The sequence below is a fragment of the Miniopterus schreibersii genome (genome assembly GCF_964146895.1).
Source record: "Miniopterus schreibersii genome assembly, chromosome: 1".
NCBI lineage: Eukaryota > Metazoa > Chordata > Mammalia > Chiroptera > Miniopteridae > Miniopterus > Miniopterus schreibersii.
Window position 1 is genome coordinate 193,536,152 of NC_138101.1, and position 20,239 is coordinate 193,556,390.

The 20,239-nt window shown below is 41.1% G+C and overlaps 1 protein-coding gene across 6 annotated transcripts in view; it reads right to left on the minus strand.

Moving 5' to 3' along the window:
* Positions 1 to 19,885, minus strand: part of ATXN3 (ataxin 3) — a 30,170-nt gene extending 10,285 nt beyond the window's left edge. Inside the window, exons 1-10 of one of the 6 annotated variants that reach the window (XM_081146606.1) lie at positions 19,789 to 19,818; positions 18,638 to 18,740; positions 13,687 to 13,851; positions 13,313 to 13,357; positions 12,060 to 12,145; positions 11,291 to 11,357; positions 8,616 to 8,703; positions 5,418 to 5,550; positions 4,874 to 5,037; positions 3,346 to 3,442 (exon numbers count right to left, since the gene is read on the minus strand). In XM_081146606.1, coding sequence (XP_081002732.1) covers positions 3,346 to 3,442; positions 4,874 to 5,037; positions 5,418 to 5,550; positions 8,616 to 8,703; positions 11,291 to 11,357; positions 12,060 to 12,145; positions 13,313 to 13,357; positions 13,687 to 13,851; positions 18,638 to 18,661 — 869 coding nt within the window. In that variant the 5' untranslated portion in view covers positions 18,662 to 18,740; positions 19,789 to 19,818. Of the gene's footprint in view, positions 1 to 2,350; positions 2,405 to 3,345; positions 3,443 to 4,873; positions 5,038 to 5,417; positions 5,551 to 8,615; positions 8,704 to 11,290; positions 11,358 to 12,059; positions 12,146 to 13,312; positions 13,358 to 13,686; positions 13,852 to 18,503; positions 18,741 to 19,788 lie in introns of all 6 variants that reach the window. The other 5 variants (XM_081146607.1, XM_081146610.1, XM_081146609.1 and 2 more) reach the window with 5 other exon arrangements.
* Between the last annotated feature and the right edge of the window lie 354 nt (positions 19,886 to 20,239).

The window sequence follows — 20,239 nt, forward strand, 5'->3', positions numbered from 1 at the left end:
TCCTGATCCCAGGATCACAGCTTGGGCAGTGTGTTCTTAAACTTGATACCCTGATTCCCTGTCATCTCAACTTGGGCAGTGGTCGCAGTTCTTCAAACAAGTTGGAATTCTGGAGGCCTGGCCCACAGCCTGCATTCTGGCTCTTCCTAATATTGTATAAGGCCATAATTTCTATATTAAACACTTTGCTGCTTAAAGCACCTCTAGTAGTTTACGTTTCTTAAACTGAACCCTGACTAAGCCATGCCACTAAAGGTATGGCTTAAGTATTAGGCAATCAAACTATCACAGCAATCCATGACCATGAAAACAGTACTTGTTACCTGCCCTGTTGGGAAACACTTTTTAAGTAACAGAAAAAAAGAATCTGCATCATTTCAGAATAACACCTGCGAGATGTTAATCATGCTAATGTGTGTCTGTGAACACTTTACCATTTATAAAATAGCTTTACACTCCTCACTTGATTTGATGTTCATAACATGTGAGTGAAGGCAGGTTTTACAATGACAAAGCTGATAATAATAGTTTTGCTTGGGGGTTTTATGGTAAGTAAAATGGATTCAGAGATTATTACTGAAAAAAATAAGGCTGTGAAAATATTTAACAACTCTTACTCATACGTATGAGTTTATAACAGGTAAATTTTTAACAGTATTTTTTATGCTTCATGCATGAATACTGTGGTTACATTAAGTATGAAGCTTTGAATGCTCCACACACACAAAAAATAACCAAACTTATAAATATGAATGAGTAACAAGTTAGCACCAGGGTCAGTTGGGAGAATGTCAGAAGAAAGAAATAGTTCAATAACCTTATAGCCACGTTCCCAAAGGTGGAAGCTAGAAAGACAAGGACCCACCTAGGCTTAATAATCAGAAATTCTAGTGAAAAGGAGAGTACTCGTTTCTCAGCTCCTTTATTAAGGAGCCCTACACGATTCTGAATGTTAGCCAATGTTACAAAGAAATACCAAGAAGTTAGCTCTTAACTCTTCTCAGCAACATGTGACTCCAAGTCTTCTCTAGTTCTCAAGTTCCCACCAGTACTTCTAAGGTGGAGCCAGGAGCAGAGGATGAGGACCTAGAGCTGGAAGCCTTCACTGCGCACCTTCCTCCCACCAACGCCCTCCAACCAGGAAGGAGCCACACCGATGCGCAGCCGCCATAAAGGGGCAGGGTGACAAAACGGCGCGTTAGTTATCACCGGCACTGCGCTTGTTAGAATTCCCTTAGCCATTACGGAATGTTACTGCGTTATTCTAAAAAGTTTCATGCATTGGAAGTTCCACATTTCTAACCCAAAAAATCTAAAAAAAATTTTAAATAAAAGAGGAATTTGTTTTTACACTTTAAAGATGTTTTCCTTTTCTTAGATATACGTGTGAATTTTGTAGATTCTCTATAAAGTATGTCTGTTTGGACAATTTTATTCTGGCAAAAAAAACAAAGTCTGAAAAAAACATGGTAAAAGTATCACTTGGAAATTGTTCTGGAAAGCAGTTTAGAAATCTGTACCAAGGCCTTAAAAATGGTCATGTCCTTTAACACTAAAATCTGACATCCTCAGAATAATTAGAAGACACGATGAGAGATTTGAGGCATAAAGTACAAGGATAACTCGCTGCACTATGAATTACAACAGCAAAAATCAAAATGTTCATATGTAAATGAGGATATATACTTTCATTTTATGAAATATCATATAGCCTATTTACAAAGAATACTTACCATCACGGGAAAATGGTATAACTAATATATATGTGAGTCTATGTGACTAGAAGAAAATGTGCCAAAATACTAACATCAGTAATTAAAGGAAAGTTAGGACTATGTTTTCATTTTGATGTCTTAAAATAAATTTTCTAGGGTATTAGTTTGTATCTAATTAAGTAGTTTTAAGTTATTTTTAACACTAGATATTTGATATTATAAAATTACCATTAATAATTATCACATGATAATTATTAACATTATTGTGTGACAATAGCATTTGGCTATGTTAAAAGAAAAAGCCTATATATTTTAGAGACATGCATTGAAATAAATATGGGTGAAATGATATGATGATTTATATTTATTACAAAATAATCCCAGCTTAGGGGTGGAAGAGATGGGGGCATAAAAACACAAGACTGGTCGTGTGATAATATTTGTTAAATCTGGGCAACAGGGATTCATTATGCTGGTTTCTCTACTTTTATATAAACTTGAAGTTTATCATATTTAAAATATAAAAGTTGATTTTAAAATTTAAAAGTAAAAAGTATTAATAAGCACTAGTTTGAAATGTCACATATAATTAAATCCATTAATCTATCACTGAATAAAGACTAGAAATATCTCACATTAAGAGGATGTCAGCTGATCAGAACTTTCCTTCATATACTTCTGAGTTGTGACTTAAAAACAAACAAACACAGAAAACAAGGTAAATATTATCTTCATAACACCATCAAATGTAAAATGCTCCAATATTTTAGGCACCACTAAAATCCTGCCAATTATGACTGTGAGATGCTTCTGAGGTGCACTGCAGAGATGTTGAAGTGTAAGGATCTATAAATCTTAGAATGAATGAAATACAGTAAGTTAACAGGCCAGATTCAGCTGCTGGCCTTTGGTTTTTGAACTGGGACCAGTGTATCTGAATATCTATTATAGATCTTGTAATCTTTAAGATGGATTTTCATCATTAAGAAAAAGGGAAGACGACCTGTGAATGACAGTCACTAGAAAGAATGGTATTTTTCTGGGGTAAAATTTCTATTTTAAGAGCACTGTTTATAAAGCTGGGCACAAAGTTAGGTTTTAGGGGCTGATGATTCAGATTTATGGTCTGCCCGCATATCCCTGATGTTGATGGACCTGCAGTACTCCCGCAGAATGGCAACGAGCAGAGCTCTCGGCCACCACCTCTACCTGGGAGTGTGCTCCCCCTACCATAAATGCTGTTTCCTATGAACTGACAGATGTTGCAGGGTTAGGTAACTGAGAAGCACATTCACAGGATCGTTAGGCACTATTCTTGCCTTAACCCAATTCCATTTTCCTTTTGATGACTGAAATTTTGCAGGGTTGCCTTCACCCTATTTCATGTAAATTCAATTAGTATTGGGGCAAAGTTTTTCCCTAAAGCAACAATTCATTTCACAGTTTATTTGATGTAAATTTAAAAAAAACCCATCCCAATGTTCCCAGGGTCAGGCAGTAACCAGTCTTTTACAAAAGAGGATCCTAAATAAAATAAATAGTTTAAGCCAAAGCTGTAAGTTCACAAATAGAGAGAATAGCCACAGTAAATACTGAATATGCAATTTTAATATTGTACCAACTACTTTACTTTTCAAAGTAGGCTTCTCTTCTCTTTCGTAGCTCTTCTGAAGTAAGATGTGTACCTGATGTCTGTGGACTATCTTGAGATGCATTTCTGGAACTACCTGAAAACAAATGAAAATGGGACAAAAAACGTTTTATTTACCAGGTAAAGGAACAATATGTTTATACTTATGTGAGCAAGCTTTTAAAAAATTTTCTTCTTAAACATATTCTGCTACTATTCTGTAAACATAAGAAAGGCTCTAAGAGCCTTGGGGGAGTCTGCATAAGGCAGTTCAAATCCAACCTGTGTCCACTATAGCAAAGCTCTTACCCAACTGTGGTAGCAGATGCGAGGATTTAAGTCCAACAACCAAGCTGGTGGGAAGAGCCATTAACACCACTCTTGTGTGCTCTCTTTAACTTACTAGACATCAATCTATACTTTCAAAGGCATAGAATTCCTCAGAACCAACTTAAAGTGGATGATCATAAATCAAACCCATTCTTGGTGTTCCTTTCTCCTCAAAAGTTTGGGTCCTACAACAACTTAAGTATGTTTCCATGGTCTCATTTATTGCACTAACGAGATTTCGTACAAATTGTGAAATAAAGTGGTAAGAAGAGGGAATTACACAAAAATATCTAAAGTTATAAAAGCTGGTGCCTGCCATTACCTCAATTTTATTGAGATATTTTAGGAACTCAATCAATAATTTCATTAGAAAGTAGAAGGAAAACCGTATTAATTAGAGGAAAACAAAACTACCACAAGAAACTCCTCACACTCCTATGTGAGCCACTTTAGGCTAGAAACCAGACATCTCCCTCCACCTGGGCTCCCTAGGGGATGTGTCTTCACTCTCCTCTGTTGATGGGCTTATATCACTATAAAAGCAGGCCCACTGCAGTGGACTTACACTATTAGTTGCACAGACACCAATGTTAGGTTTTTGTAAAACCAATTTCTACTCTCTGTCCAGGCCTTCCTTTGTGTCCAACAGCATATACATTTATGAAACAGTCAGCCTGGGTAAGAGTCCCCCACTTTTGCCCACAAAGATTAGCCTCAGTTTATTGCTGTGTTAGTACAGTATTATAACCATATGGAATAACCAGAAATAAAAACACAGCTAGTGTCCTGGCCAGTGCAGCTGGGCTGGTGGGAGCGTTGTCCTGTGCCACCAAAGGGTTGCAGGTTTGATCCCTGGCCCCGGAGGCGGCCAACCAATTTTCTCTCTCACACTGATGTTTTCTCTCCCTCCCCCTTACTCCCTCCCTCTCTCAAAAAATCAGTGAAAATGTCCTCAGGTGAGGATTAAAAATATATACACATATATACATTTATTCCTAATATAACATAGGATGTAAAAGTTATTTATGAGAAAACTAAAAGAACAGCTGACTACATAGCTATCGCTTCTGCAGTAACTGTCAAAGAACCTCCAACTGCTCATTAGCCCCCAGGGAACCCAGGGCTCCCTGCACAAGTGCTCCGGCGGGGCCCCCCACAGCTGGCCCCAGGAAACCGAGGCCCCCGCACGAGGCCGTACCGCGCATGCTGAGCTGGATGGCCCGGCGGAGGTCGGCCTCCTCGTCCTCGGCGTCCGCCTGCCGGCGGCTGAGCGCCAGCGCCCGCTGCAGCTCCTCCTCCTCCAGCGCCGCCCCCGGCCCGTCGTCCGGGCCCAAGTCCTGCTCCGGATCAGCCTTCTGGCCTCTAAGGAACGAAAGCACCGGTAACAACTGCAGATCAGTCTTGCACTTTAGATATAAAGACATCTATAAACTGAAGAATTCATATAAGTCATAACTACACGTTTAGTCAACTATAATTGAAAAATAAAATTAAAGAAACTTACACATTTTCTTGCAGATAAAGTCTAATAATATAAAGTTTGTGTTGCGACGTGACTCTAAGTTAATACATTTAAGTAATTCAAAGAATTGATTCAAGTTTGAACCAATAAACTTCACTAAAATATATGGGTCTAAAAGAAATCACCAGCAACAAACGGGCCACCCCTTCAACATCAGCATGACACTTTAATTCCTGCAACGAAACATGGTCACACCACCCATACTGCAGAGTTCAGTTACCTCTGCTCCTTCAGCTGTGCCAATTCCTCCCCAATAAGTTTTGGTCGATGCATCTGTTGGACCCTGATCATCTGTAGGAGTTGGTCAGCTTCACAATCTGGCAGATCACCCTTAACAACAAATATAGAATAACCTAAAAAAAAGGCAAAAATAAACTAAACCAGCCAGTAAGAGATTCAAAAATCGATGAAAAATGATAGCAGTTAGAGAGGCAGCATGGTATAAAGCAGTGGAAAGAAGATAAATTGAGGAGTCAGAAAAACCTGAGTTCAAATCATGATTCTTGTACGTACTGGCAGGGTGAGCCAGGACAAATTACTTACTTTAAGTCTTTGAGGCTGACTTTCCTCATCTGTAAGATGGGAACAGTCATTTCACGGAGTATCAGAAGTAAATGAAATAATATCTGTAAAGAGCCCTCCTAAAGCAGTGTTTGACCATGCAGGCTACGCCCTACATGGTGAAAGAGGGGCGGTCAAGGATGGGCAAGAGCAAGGAATCTGGAAGCACACCACCTGGGTTTTAATTCAAGCTCTTCCATTTCCTAGCTGCGTGGTTCTGGTAAATCACTCTGCCCATCTATGTCCTGGTTCCTTCAATTGTTAAATAGATAGGACTGGTACCTTCCTCAGAGGACTGCTGTGAGGACAATCATATAATTTAAATAATAATGTGTAATATGTGTAAAATAAGTCATTTGTGGAAGGAGTTGCCCCCTCACCCCTATCCCCGACCCACAACTGAAAACAAGGACTGAGAAGCAATACGTAAAATCTAGTCAAGTTATGCAAGGTGTGGCTTGTCTTTTGGAAGAATTACACTGATCCTGTATAATTTTTTATAAATATGATTCTAGAAAGCCAGGGCTCCCCCACCTGGATACTCCACATAAAAACTGATAAGGGTGGGCTATACCTAAGTCATTCTATTTATGCAATCAGTTTACATTTTTCTACCCTAGAATTTTCTTAAACTATGGTGCTTATTACTGGATATCCTTTGTGAGCATTATCAGATAATGAAATAATAACAAAAAATAAAAACAGATCATGAAACTAACAAGGATCCAACGGCATATTAACAGAAAAACTCCGAACAGTATTAAGTTAATACGTTTAACTTTGTTTGTTTTACAAGGACAAGTGTATTCAGAATTCAATGTTTTAACATGGTTTATGCAAGTAAACTCTCCCTAGATTTAGAAGAACTATGTCAGATTTCATTCTACGTGTGCTGGGAAGCCACTGAATGTGATGGGTGAGGTTTATTAATATAATATATGGGAACCAGAGTGCAATAAAGTGATCCTTACTGAAATGGAAAACCTGAGGGATGGCATGTGTGGGGAGAAAAAAAAAAAAATCAGTCTTTTTCAACATGTTCAGCTTGAAATGCTTTCTGGACTTCCAAGTGGAGATGTCAAAGTTAGGAATTAGGTGTACAGGGTGGCTACTGAGACAGCAGCTAAAAGTTTGGGGATTACCGGCATATACACCTTACTTAGAAATGCTATTTAAAATAATAGGACAGCACATGGTCAAGAAGTTGTCCAAGGATTGAACTCTTGGCCACTTCAATAGTTAGGAATTGGAAAGAGTAATCCACAAAAGGAATCTGAAGGAAGCATTCAAGGAAATACAAGGAAAATCAGAGCACTGGGGCCTGGAACCCAAGTGTAGACAGCATTTCAAGAAAGGAAGAATAGTTAAAAACTACAGTTTTAGGCATAAAAGAAAAGAGATACACATATATAAAATCAAAGAAGTTACAATACTATAATCTGACACGTGAACTGGAAAGCACCATATGCGGACCAACCCAGCAGCAGTAAGGCCAGTTCTCAGACTGTAAACAACATTACTAAAAGACAGGGAATATACAAGATAAGCCCAAAAATTCTGATGATATGAGAAAGGCTTCAAAAGGCTACAGTGGTCATTTCAGAAATTTGGAGTCAAGTTCAAAAGGTTCCCACTGGCCCAAGATGAAATAATTTGAGTATCATATGACTATTATAATGAACTGAAATGCATGAATTATGTTTTAATGCATTAGTTTACAATGACACTTCAGAAAACAACAACCAACCAGTTAGTTCCTTTGGAGGAAAGATACTATCAAATGAACTTACAGCTAATAAATGCAAGAAGGGAGAGGGAAGTGGTTAGAGGTTTGAAGAGATAAGCTGTGAAATAACCACCATGGAGAGTAAGTGAACTTACTGAGAAAACAGTAGGAATGGCAAGGAGCCCCAAAGGCTCATTTGAAATTTGTGCTCATAGATTTAAAGTAAAATCGATCATCATAACTTGATGTTATTTAGCCAGCTGCTCTGGTACAGGAATGGACAAGACCAAGATTTGGTTTTAACCAGGCCTGGGATTTTGTTATGGAAGTGTCATGGAGGGAGAGGAGAAAGGGACTGAGGGATGCAGCAGAGTGATTATGACAGCTGATGGAAAAGCAGCAGGGTAAGAAAGGAGGTAAGACTGTAAGGGGAATGTCTGGACCTTGTGGTGGGGTTTAAAGAATTGTTGCAATGGACAAAGCAGAGAAAATATGATACAGAGACAGGAGGCAATAGTCAAGGAATACAATGCTTACAATTAGGGTTTAAAGGTGGTACAATTATTGGTACTGGCAAGGCAAGAGTGAAAAAAATGATCTTTGAAAGTAAGCAGCAAGGTACTGGACTGATTTCTGATATAGAAATCACTAAGAATGATGAAAGGAGTTCAAGCAGAAAGAAGACAGTGAGTCTGATCCTAAAATCTTCAATGGAAAAGCAGCTGGACCACAGATGACTGCAAAAAATCAGGGGATAAAGTTTAATCTAGTGAGACATGCTTGAAAGGAGCTGGAGATTTCAGGGAAGAATGTGGCCTAGAAGGTGCAAGGAGGAACAAGAGAAGTACTTGGCTTCCCCTTGGCCCTGTGGTATGGGGGGGTATGGATGAAAGAAGAGCCATTACTTAGAGAGGCTGCAAAGCAGCAGCACCCTCAGGGGAGGGCCATGTGTCAGTGAGAACACTACCTGAACAGTGTCAGTCAAATCACAGCCTCAAGTTCACCATGTAAAACAAAGATTATTTCGCTGCCACTGCCATAAAAATAGTATTGGTATACTCACACCTAATGAGTTAGTATTATTTAGCTTCTTTGAAAGATAACATTATAAAAATTTCCATTTTTATTTACCTTCCTGTTGTAATTGAGCCAAGAAAAGTGCAAGGTATGTGTCTGATATTAATTCTGGACCCGTCAAGAGAGAATTCAAGTTGAACCACTAGAAAAAAAATTGCCAACATTTAAGTTAGTGTACATTATAATTAAAAAGGAAGTTTCCCAAGTTAAGAATAGATATAACTGCCCTGGCTGGTGTGGCTCAGTTGGTTAGGCACCATCCTGTGCAATGAAAGGTTGTCAGTTCCATTCCCAGTCAGGGCACATGCGGACTTGATCCCCAGTAGGGGAAGAGGTGTGCAGGAGGCAGCCAGCCGATCAATGATTCGCTCTCACGTCGATGTTTCTCTCTCCCTCCCCTTCCTCTTTAAAAAAAAATCTTAAAAAAAGAGAGGATATAACCCACCTAAACTTAGTATGACTGTCTAAACAGTGAAAACATGTCAAACAGAGATTTTTATTTAAAGTAATTAAATGTAATTTTAAAAACCTTTTAAAATAGAATGTTGAAGATTTATCACTATTAAATGTTTTTTTAAAATAAAAGTTTGCTTTAAGCCATAAACTTTAAATCCCCCCAAAAGAAAAGAGAAACTGATAGTACTTTAAAGTGTCTTTATTGACAGCTATAATTAAATCTTTTGTCAAAGTATGCCTAACAAAACCCTAATCTAATCACATTACATTGCTGTGGAAGAAAAATGACAACTACACAGTTTCCTACTACTGATAATATTGGTCAAAGATTTCAACTGTGAGAAAGCTAGTCTATTCCAGGAAGAGAATCTGTAATCACCAACTTATTTTAAAAAGATCAGTAAGCGGCCCTGCTGGTGTGGCTAAGTGGTTGAGCACTGACCCATGCACCAGGTCACAGGTTCCATTCCTGGTGAGGGCACAAGCAGACTCGATGCCCCTACTAGGGAGCCTGCAGGAGGCAGCCAATCGAGGTTTCTCTCTCTCTCTCTCCCTTCCTCTCTAAGCCACCACTGATGTAATTAACATCATTTAGTTACTACTTCACAGGAGTCCTAATCTGAACCCATAATGAACCTCAGACAAGAGTCTGTAGTGAAAAATACAATTTTACAAAGATATAAATTACAGTTAAAAGTAACAAACCAAAATTTGACATTTTCTGTATTTGTCAAAGATAAAGTAATTTAAAATGTGAAAATTCCATTTTGAAAAACTGAAATTTTTAAAACCCCCAAATAATGATATAAGTTTACATGCAAAACAACACAAAGGAACTTCTGGAATCTAAGCCTTCAGATCTAAAAAGAAAAAAAAAAGGTCCATGGATTACTTTATACACAAAAAGTAAAGAATACCTGGTCATAGTTTTCAAAGATATAAATGAAACCTAGTGGTTGAATCATCTCTGACTTAAAAGAGGATAGCAATGCTTTTTGTTTATTTATTGAATAAATTCAATGCACTTTCTTCATTTTCTTTTTTGTATTATCTTATTTTTAAAAAACAGCTTTATTGAGGTATAACAGACATGCAATGATCTGCACGTATTTAAAGTGTATAATTTGAGATAATATATGTATACACCCATGAAACAGCGCCACAACCGAAAGAGTGAACGCACCCGTCAGTGCCAAGTTCCTGGGTCCCGTAACCCTCCTTTTTCACTCTTTCTTGCCCCCCCCATCCCCAGGCAACCACTAGGTGACAGGCTTTCTGTCCCTACAGATTAGTTCACACTTTCTACACTTTTATAGAAACAGCACCATAGTATGTAGTATTTTGTATCTACCTTCTTTCACTCAGCATAATTATTTGAAGATTCACCATATTGTTGTATGTATCAATAGTTAGTTCCTTTTTTTAATGAGTTTGTTTTTATTAATTTTTAGAGAGGAAGGGAGAAGAATAGAGAGAGAGAAGCATTGATGTGAGAGAAGCATTGATCGGCTGCCTCCTGCAGGCCCCCCGCAGTGGATCAAGCCAAAACCCCGGCATGTGGCCTGACCGGGAATCGAACTGGGGATCTCTTAGTTCAGGGGCGATGCTCAACCACTGAGCAACACCAGCCTGGCTAGTTAATTCCTTTTTATTAGCCTGCTTTCAATAACACTCATTCAAAGATTCAAAATTCTAAAAACAGACTTTAAAATAATTTCTGTTTCAAAAATGGAACTGTGTACGCAAAGATCATTGGTAATTATTTTTAAAAACAACATTTTAGGTACATTTCTTATTTTAAAAAGGCTTGCTAAAGACACATCCCATTTTTTTTTTCAACTAGAAATGACTTTATGTGGATATATGTATGATGTGACATTTTGGAATGTGAATAATCTTGTGCTGAAGCAAACATGGTTGAAAACTTTTATTCCCGCTTGCTGCTGTTTCAGGCATTGTGACACTACTGTCCTAATACAAATCTATTTATGGAATAAAAGTTAACAGACAAAATATTAATCAAATAAAACCCACTTAAAGGTAACCACGTTTGCCACTGTCCTGAAGAATTCTTCTTATGATACAGCTAAACTATATATGGTTGCCACAAATAAATCTATAAGGGAAACTGGCACTGTCTTTTAAAATAGCAAACTTTTATCTACTAAGACTGATAGTAGCCACATTACTGGTGAGGTTCTTCATCTAATCCTTTACATTTTAGTTGCAAATGGAATGCAAAATGAGAAAAAAGGAAGGAGGAGAAACATTACCTGTTTTCCTAATTTTCTAACTGTAAACCAGTGTTCTTTATAATTGCATATAAATGATCTTTCATTTCTAGAAAAGGAAAAAAATACAGACCCAATATTAAGTTGAAATATTCAAGTTCACATTCATTTAGTCTGTCTACTGGCAAGTGTTACATAAAACTTACGATAATTTAATGTTATGCTTACAATTAAGTATCACTGACTTTTTTAAACTACAAACAGAAGAATCTCTCTAGAGATTTCGGACACTGTAAAATGATGGCAGCACACACCATTCAAGGATCAGCTGTGTTGCCAGACACTGAGCTGCCAGGAAGGCTTAGAGGGCACATGTTCATAGACAGCCCCAAAAGGGTGAAATAGGGAATGAAACAGGGCACATCAAAACAAAGACATTCAAAATATATTTTTCTTAAGAAATTATAACTTTAAAAATCAAATTTAGTTTATTTTGTTCAAAATAAACTGATGAAAAAATAGATCCAGAGACACAGAAGCATGGAACAGACTGACAAATCTCAGAGGGAAGGTGGGGGTGGGGGAGTGGTGGGGAGAGATGAATCAAATAATTTATATGCATAAGTGCATAACCCATGGACACAGACAATAGTACAGGGAAGGCCTTGGCGGGGAGGGCAGATGTGGGGTGGAGAGGACCAATGGGGGGGCAGAAAGAGAGACATCTATAATACTTTCAACAATAAAGATAAATTTTTAAAAAAATCAAATTTAGGGAAAGAGATGTAGGAAAAGCAAAATAAAATCTTACATGGGATCGATCCTGAGCCTCTGATACTCTGGACTGTTGAACAGGATTAGTTCTAAACCCCAAACTTTCAAGGCATTGCTTATAACCTGTTTAAAAAAACAGCAATTTCTCATGAGCTAGACCATTCAATTCCAGATTTAAGTAGGAAAAGCCATATTAGTTGTGCAAACACTTGTATTTCATACAGCAATTTCCCCAGAAGGCTATGGTTTTAAAAGTATGCGTGTATAAGATATAATACTAAATTTATAACATACAAACATAGCATTTAAAAAATGCTTTTTAACACTAGGTTTCTGGGGTATTCTAGAGAACCACACAATTCCTAGATAAACTGCCTCAAAAATCCAGATTATATAATAGGTTTATAATTTTAGAAAAAAAACAAAAGGTAAACCTAATTATTTTAAACTGTCTGGAAAAAAATGGGAGATTTCTGAAAATTCACTACCTATCCTCCACGGTAGCTGACAAAGAAGGGAATGAACCTGGTACCAGCAAACAGAAAGTGAACGCAATGTAGCGGGCAAATGAGAATCAGCACCAAGGGCAGCGCCACACACGGAGGAAACGGCAAGTACCGGACCCCTCAGGTCTCCCTCCTAGCCCTGCAGCAGCTGTTCCCCGGAACAGTTCACAAGGCGGCACAGAAAGGAAACGCTGATGAGTCAAGGACGGTACAAGGGGAGTGCAAACAAAAATATCTTCAGAAGTAGGTCCCTCAAGAGAGGTTCGGAAAGAATTCTCTCTCTGGATGCACCTCGCAGGTGTTAGACACACAATGAAAGACCCACAGATAAAAGAATCTCACAAGTAATACAGCTTCCTTTGAACTTATATGTTTTAAAAAAGAAAAAAGCCACAGACCACGATAAAAGAACCCAGTCCCCGAAGGCTGATTTAAAGGGAAGGTAGCAAGGTGTTTCATTTCCTCAAATATACACAAGAGATAGTAAGTTTAAAAGACTGAGGCTTGTTGGAATTAAGGTTATCAGTATCCAGATGCAAGTTAAATAATCTTTCAAAAAAGCCCTACTCTAAAATGAAGATTCTACAATCCTAATTTCCATGTTAATCTATTTAAAAATTGAGTACTCTAGAGTACAACTCTTAGACACAACCTATTGGAGGAACTTCTGAAGGTCCCACCATTATAGTGGCTATAAAACACTGTGAAAAGATACTCTTTTATCAACCATACTCTGAGCCTAAACAGATGAAAACAACACTTAGTACTTGCTGTGACAACTTACTTGAATAGAGAAAAACCCACTATCATCCATATTTCCAGAAGGCTGCTGTTTAATTTGGATCGGTAGTTGAGGCGGGGTTGAGGGTGGAGAGAGAGGGGAAAGCTGTCATTAGTGTGCGTATCTAAAACAACATCTTGCGCATTCCCATTTGCAGGTTGAGCGCAGAGCATAATTAAGGAGTCAGAGTTCTACAGGAAGGACGGCTTGTTCTTTTCTAAACAATACCCACTTTCTTCTTCTTTTTCTTTTAATACCCATATCTGTATTTTCTTTTTTGCTCAATTCTTCCACATCCCCAGCACACCCGCCCACCAGAGCTGCCTGCTCCGCCCCGCCTGTGAGTCCCACCCGCATCTCCTGAGCTGCAGGGGTACCTGTAAAAAGGTGCGGTAGTCCTCGCTCGTCACGCCCCCCTCGGCCATCCTCATTCTCTCCTCTTCATCCAGCTGCTGCGCGATGGAAGACAGCTCCACAGGGCTAAAATACTCTCCTTGCAGGAGGTTATTCAGGCAATGCTGGGCGCACAGGGAGCCTTCTTGCTAAGATTTCCAGAAGAAGAAATTCAAATGTGATTTGTTCAACAGATTTGTACAGTGTCTTTCCTTAAAGAGGAATTTCATCATTAACTTCTTAACACTGTCAAAACGGAACCTCTCTAGCTTTAGACAAACAGGACTAACATAAGGTAAAGCATTTTTACTTAACATTTATTTTGCAATTCTACCATTACAATAATTTAGCTATATGATAAAAACTTAAGAATGATTTACATGAAACAAACATCTATGAAACACACCAAATCTCCTATTTTACTAAAAATTACTCCCTAAGCATTTAGCTTCCCTCACTTTCAGAGACTAAAATAAATTCATTAGCAATTCCACAGCAAATTACTAATGCTGAAAGGGAATTAACCCCTAGAACATTTGTTCTTTTAACAAGAGAATCTCTACTTGATCTAAATGCTTGTTCATGTCATTTCATATCTCAAGAACTAGTACAGGTAAGAAAAATTCTGTCCCATGTGAATGAAGCCTTACAGCTACAGAGCTGAGGTTTTCTTCAGGGAAATCTGAAGATAATATACACACAGTGTGGTGCAATGAGGAAAACTACAAAAAGCACTCCTGGAGCTCACTCTGGACAAGCCGACAAGGGGGACTGCGTCCAAGCTCAGCTCCCTATGGGACCACTGACTTCCTGTTACGCGGGTAGGGGAGTACAACTTCCCACGGGCCTTCGGGTGCTGGGCAGCCGGCTTTCTTACACATATGACAACCCAAATCTAATCCAGACTGCCTGGCACTGAGAAGCCTGCTTATCATGCCCCCTCCCTGAGACAATGTTACTTTCCCAAGCTTGCCTTTTAAGGAGAGACATTCAAGGGTGAATGAGAGTCCTCCTGTGAACAGAGACATGGGGTTCGCCTCTCTGTGGGATGATGGCAGACGGGAGAACATGTTCCTCTCCTGTTAACCCTGGCCCTCCAAGTTCTCCTTTCCCCAGTAAAGTCCCAGCCCACAAACCAGCCTGTCTGAAGTCCTGCAATTTGTTCTAAGCTATGGTACACAATAGATACTGACCCCAAAGAACACCACCTTGCAAGACACACATTCTTCCTGTAAAAGATATAAGGAGCCCTGGCCAGGTAGTTCAGTTGGTTGGAGCATCGTCCTGTGCACCAAAAGGCTGCAGGGTTCGATTCCCTGGTCAGGGTACATACCTAGGTTATAGGTTTGATCCCTGGTCAGGGCGTGTACCGGAGGCAACCAATCAATGTTTCTCTCTCACACTGATGTTTCTCTTTATCTCTCTCTCCCTTCCTCTCTTTAAAAAAGAAATCAATAAACATATCCTTGGGTGGGGATTAAAAAAAGATATAAAAACACATATAAAATGGAATAGGAAGGCAGCATTGAGACAGTCTGGGTCTGAGATGGGAGCTGAGACATGTTTATCTTCATAACCTGAGAGAGGACTTGTCTCCACCTCCTTTCCCTTCTACTGTATTCCTACCACCAGAGAGCAACTCCCACTGACTACTGCAATGCAAACTGAAGGGTATATAGATGTCCTACTTAGATTCTGCTGAAAATGAGAAGGCAAACAGCATTCCCAAGAGGAGCGCCAAATGGCTAACAAACACAAAAAGGCGCTCAACTTCTTTACCATTAGGGAAATGTCTATTAAAACCACAATGTGTTACTACTTACTACACACACTCCCAAATGGCTAAAATGTTGGACCGGACTAGAGACAATGAAACTATTATTTGCTACTAGCGACAGTGTAAATTATTATAACTTTGGAAAACTATTTGCAGTACCTACTAAAGCTGAACATATACATACCCTATGATCTAGCAATTCCACTACTAGGTACAGAATGCAAACAAAAGAAATGCAAACACTATGTTCATCAAAAAACACATATAAGAATGTTCAAAAAAGCACTACTTATTCATAATCGCCCCCAAACTGGAAACCCCATCACAGTAAAATGGATTCATTCATTGTATTACATTCACAAAGGAATGGTACATAAACAATGAAAATGAATTAACTACAACTATCTGTAACAATATAGATGAATCTCTCCGACAATGTTAAACAAAAGACAGATTCAAAAGAGTACACACTACATGATTCCATTTACAAAAGTTCAAAAACAGGCAAAACTAGTCTATGATGCTATGATGTCAGAATTCAGGACAGTGGTTATCCTTGCAGGGGGTGGAGGCAGGGGTGGGAGAGGGAATAAGGGGACTTAGAGAATGCAGGGAAACGCAGATGTTATTCAATCTCGGTTTGTTTACACGTTTACCTAGTGAGAATTCACTGAGTTGCACTCTTATGATTGTGTGCCCCTACATGAGTTACATTTAATTAAAAAATTCTAACAACAACAAAAAGCCTCTGCCAAGATACAGCTATTGCACACAGCAAGAGCTACCTAATATGGTGACCAGACAATAAAGGTTCTGGGAACAGTCCTAATACAAGCTTTCTGTCCTGCTGTCAAGCTACATGTCTCAGTCTGGGGCTCTCAAACTATGGTTACCATATTTAATACTATATATAGAAATAGTGACATCCAAGTATTTCATATAAAAAAATGAAAAATAAGCACTTGAAATCAAACCTTGTCTAAGTAAAACTGTATCGCTGTAGGAAATAATATCATTCTGTACTTCTCCTACGATTTAATGGAAGGAAGGAACACACAGTCCAGTCCAAATTTAAAATCACTTTTTTAAAGTCACAAGATGAATCAAATTCTACATAGACCGAAAAAATTGTCCAATGGCCCCTCTTAAGATTAGGCATCCCCCTCTCCTCATAAACGATCCCCAGCCACTTCTTCCTTTTCAAGCTTTAACTAAAGCTGAAGAGAAGTTCACTCTGCTAAAGTCAAAGTTCAGAGGTATTGAAATTCCATTTTGGGCCCAAACTTTATAGTCTTGGGATCAGAAGATGAGGAAACTGCATCTCCAGTTTTACCAAGCTATCTTCTAAAACCACAAAAGGGAACAGCACCAAACCATTCCCTCACTGCCCTCAGGGTCTCCAGGACCAACCCCAAACTAGCTCAGATTCCCAGACACTCTACTGACTTGGGTGTGCTCTGAAACTGACCAACTGGCGCCACATGATCACCCAAGCAGCACTTCACCTCATCAGAGGGCTAATAAGGTCCCACCCCTTGTGAGGTTCAGCAAACACATGCACCCGAATAACAAAGGCCAGCAGTTCTACAACACAAGGTGCAGGCAGCATGGTAAGCACGCGTGACTGAGGCAGACTCCGCGCCATCCTCACACCACGGAGGCGGACACTGGAACACAAAGACAGTAAGGAACTTACCCAGATCACACAGGTAGTAAATGGCAAAGCGGGGCCCAAACCCAGGCAGAGGCTTCAAGTCTGTATTATTACCACTTCCCAAAGCCCCTTACGTGGAATTTGGTTGTTACTAACCCTCAAATATCCCCCGAATGGCTAAGAACTAGCAATCACAAAAGGGCATAACAGATGTCATAAAGTCAATGCTCAGCATCTTTTCAGTATTTCCACTAATTTTAAATATAATCCCAACAAGTTTGGTTACCATTCTCAGTTTACTTTGCAGAAATGTACCAATTCAGATGGCACAGTGACCTCACCAAGAGCAGTCAGCAATTGAAGTGATAACAAAAATGACAGAAGCAGGCAAGAGAATTAAAAAAAAAATCAAAACAAAAAAGCAGTTAGTGGCCATTTAATATTAGAGTTTAAGTGAGGGATTGGCAAAACTCTGGCTCTTGAGCCAAATTCAACCTGCACCAGTAGCTAAAAATGGTTTTTCTATTTTCAGATGGTTGGGAAAACACACCTAAACAAGAATATGTGAGACCATATGTGACCTGCAAAGCCTAAGAGTTACAGAAAAACTGTTTAGGTAAACAGCACTATATACATCTTAGATGCTCAAAGAACTCAATTTATTCAAATATTTACTGAGCACCTATTGTGCACCAGTCAGGCACTGTCTTAGGTACTGGGGGGTATATCAGTAAACAAACTTGTTGAGTTTACATTTTTACTTAATAAAAGGACACTCACAGTGACAACTCTAAACATGGGGAAGCCAACATTCCAAGGGGAAGCGCTTGCAGGTCCCTTTGTAGGCAGGTATCTACCTGCACAGCTTCCTTAGAGCCAGAGCTGGTTCCCTGGTTCTCCAGACCCAGGACCTAGCCAGGATTAAATGTATGTGGTGAAGGGGGAGGGAGTGGGCTGGAAAACGGTATATTAAACATTCCCAGAAAGGTCTGTGATGAGATTAACAACATACTCTTGAAATATGCCTGAAGAACTTTAATTCAAGAGCCTTCACTTGCTAAGAACATATAACTTTATACGGGTAAATATATTCCTGAAGCATCTTTAAGTCGACAAACACGCTGGTAGCTGAGAGTGACGGCTTTCACGTAAATAGATTTTCCTTAGGCTATTGCCCAGCTTCTTTTGATCCCACGGCTTAGTAAGTTACCTTCACTGAAATCTATCTAAAACAGGTAACAATCCATATTGTCAAAACAGACATTGCACAATCCTCAAGGAATGGTGTGAAAAACATTTAATCTCCCATTTTGAAACATTCGGTCTTATAACAAAGCTCCTGAAAATTAGCAACAAAAATATGTACACACAGGGTTCTCTTTATCCAAGCTCCTTAGCCAATCCACTAAATTTCTCCCGTCCAAGTTTCACAGATCACAAGCATCAAGACCAGTGCTGACGACGCGGCGGGGTCCTTCCTCCCCGCACATGCAAATCGGCCTACCCAGCGCCAAACAGAGAAGAGCATCCATCGAACAATTTGTTGAGATTTATGCTGTGGCCCCTTCAGTCTCTGGTCGCTTTATTTGACGGCCATGTGCGTGACTCTTTTAAAACAGATAAACGATCCCTTACAGGTATGTAACAAATCAAAACCTCTCTTTTCTCCTACTCAAATAAGAGCTTCCCACCAGCAACCCTTTCGCAACATGAAACTCTTGTGAAACAAGTTATCCATCCAGAGGAAGGAGGTTTCAAACCCAACCCGCTGGATCACTGATTGCAGGCGGGGAAAGAGTTTCTCTACACGCCACCAACAGCATCTTCTCTGCAGCTCGTGGTCCTCGGAGGACCGGAGCAGGCCCGGCCCGGCCCAGCCCAGCGGACCGCACGGCCGCCCCGGGGCAGCCCAGGACCCGCGGGGAAAGCCGGCTCCCTGGCCCGGAAGGATGGGGCCCCCGAAAGAAAGGAAGCCGACACCTGTCGTGACGAGCCGCCGGTGACGACTTCCCGGCCCAGGGTTTCCCACCCGGCGTCCCCGCGGGGCAGGCCCTCCCCGGGACGGAGCCAAGCTCCCGGTCTCGGACCCGCGGACCCGGCGCGGCAGGGCAGGGAAACGCCCGCAGGGAGCTCGGCGGGCGGCGGGTCCCGGGAGAGACGGCGCGGCCCGGCGCCGGGAAAGTTAATTCCGCCCGGGTAGGGCCCGGAGAGCTGGGCAGGGTCGAGGGAGGTGCCCGAGAGGCGACCAGCGAGAACCCACGGATGGAGGAGGGAAGGGGCCGGGGGAGGAACCCCACGGAAAGTGGAGGGGCAGCGCAGACGCAAACCCCCTGGGCTCCGGGGCCCGCGGCGCCCCCGGCCCTGCCCGTCCTCCCTCCCAGCTCCCGGGACGTCCCAGGCCCCCGGCGACCCGGGCACCTCGGGCACGGGCATCAGGGGCAAAGGGTGCGCACCGCGGGGTGGGGGCGGGGGGGTCGATGAAACTCCCCCCTCCCTCCCTCCCTCGGTGAAGCGCTTCCTGCCCCGGGAGACCGCGATGCGGGCGCCACGGGCCCCACCCAGCTCTTTGGAAGGTGGCGATACCGCGCCCCAAGTCGGCCGCGGCGCCGCACACACGTGCCGCCCCCCCCCCTCCGCCCGAACGCGGACACTCACTTTCTCGTGGAAGATGGACTCCATGTTTATTTGTCTGGAGCCAACAGCCCCCGCGACAGACCACCCCTACTGCTCCGCCCCCACCCCGCCCCCACCCCTCCGCCCACCTCGGCCCCGCCCCACCCCGGCCCGCCCCTAGCCACGTGTCTCGCGTGGACCAATCACCCCCGAGGATGAGAGTCACGTGGCGCGAAGAGCCCAGTGAAAGCGGGGGCGTTCAACGCAGGGGCACGTGACCTTTGTAGCGCGTCCTCCTATCCTCTGTTAGCTGGCCGGCTGGGGCGGTGCTGCAGCGCCACCTACGGTCTGGAGGATCTCTCCACTTCCCACCCATTGCTGTGGATTCTTAAGGCTCTCCAGGCTTCTATGTTCTTTTTGTTTTCCACTTTACTTTGTACTTTCTACTTATCGTATCTGATTATAATTATTTAATATATTTTTCCTCCGCCCC